The sequence below is a fragment of the Exserohilum turcica genome (assembly GCF_000359705.1).
Source record: "Exserohilum turcica Et28A unplaced genomic scaffold SETTUscaffold_61, whole genome shotgun sequence".
Taxonomy (NCBI): domain Eukaryota; kingdom Fungi; phylum Ascomycota; class Dothideomycetes; order Pleosporales; family Pleosporaceae; genus Exserohilum; species Exserohilum turcicum.
Window position 1 is genome coordinate 3478 of NW_007360279.1, and position 444 is coordinate 3921.

The 444-nt window shown below is 48.4% G+C and overlaps 1 protein-coding gene across 1 annotated transcript; it reads right to left on the minus strand.

The window, feature by feature from the left end:
• Positions 1–2: 2 nt before the first annotated feature.
• SETTUDRAFT_80165 (uncharacterized protein) lies at positions 3–167 on the minus strand (the record flags this gene model as incomplete). Its single annotated transcript, XM_008031814.1, has 1 exon — positions 3–167. A coding segment is annotated over one exon (165 nt), but the record flags the coding sequence as incomplete, so codon positions are not given.
• Positions 168–444: the final 277 nt, after the last annotated feature.

A 444-nucleotide genomic window follows, 5' to 3' on the forward strand; every position in this document is an offset into this window, starting at 1 on the left:
GTTGTCCAGCCGTCAAAGCTGATGTGTATCTTACTCTGTGCCTGTGACAGCGCTGTAATAACCCGCGGCTTAAGGTAGTCGTACAGGCGCATGATATAACTAGAGACGCTATTATGGGAAGTCCATAAAGCTTTCTCTGCTTGTGGATTAGCTGACGCGATAAGGTCCCAAAAAGCTGGCGACTCGAAAGTAGAAAGTGGCTGGTTAGTCTTAACAATCCAGGCAACTGCTGCAAGCCTAAAGCGCTGGATATTAAAGCCAGAGAGCTCATTCGCGACTGCTTGGCTAACTCGATCGCCAGTAAGCACAGCCTGGATAGTATTGAGTACTTCAGCATCAACTTTCTCGGGTGTCTTGTAGCCATGGCCGGGCTTGTCCTCCTCAAGATGTCGTTGGGCTGCTAACGTTGATCTTGTTGTCTTATATATACAACAGACACCAGCG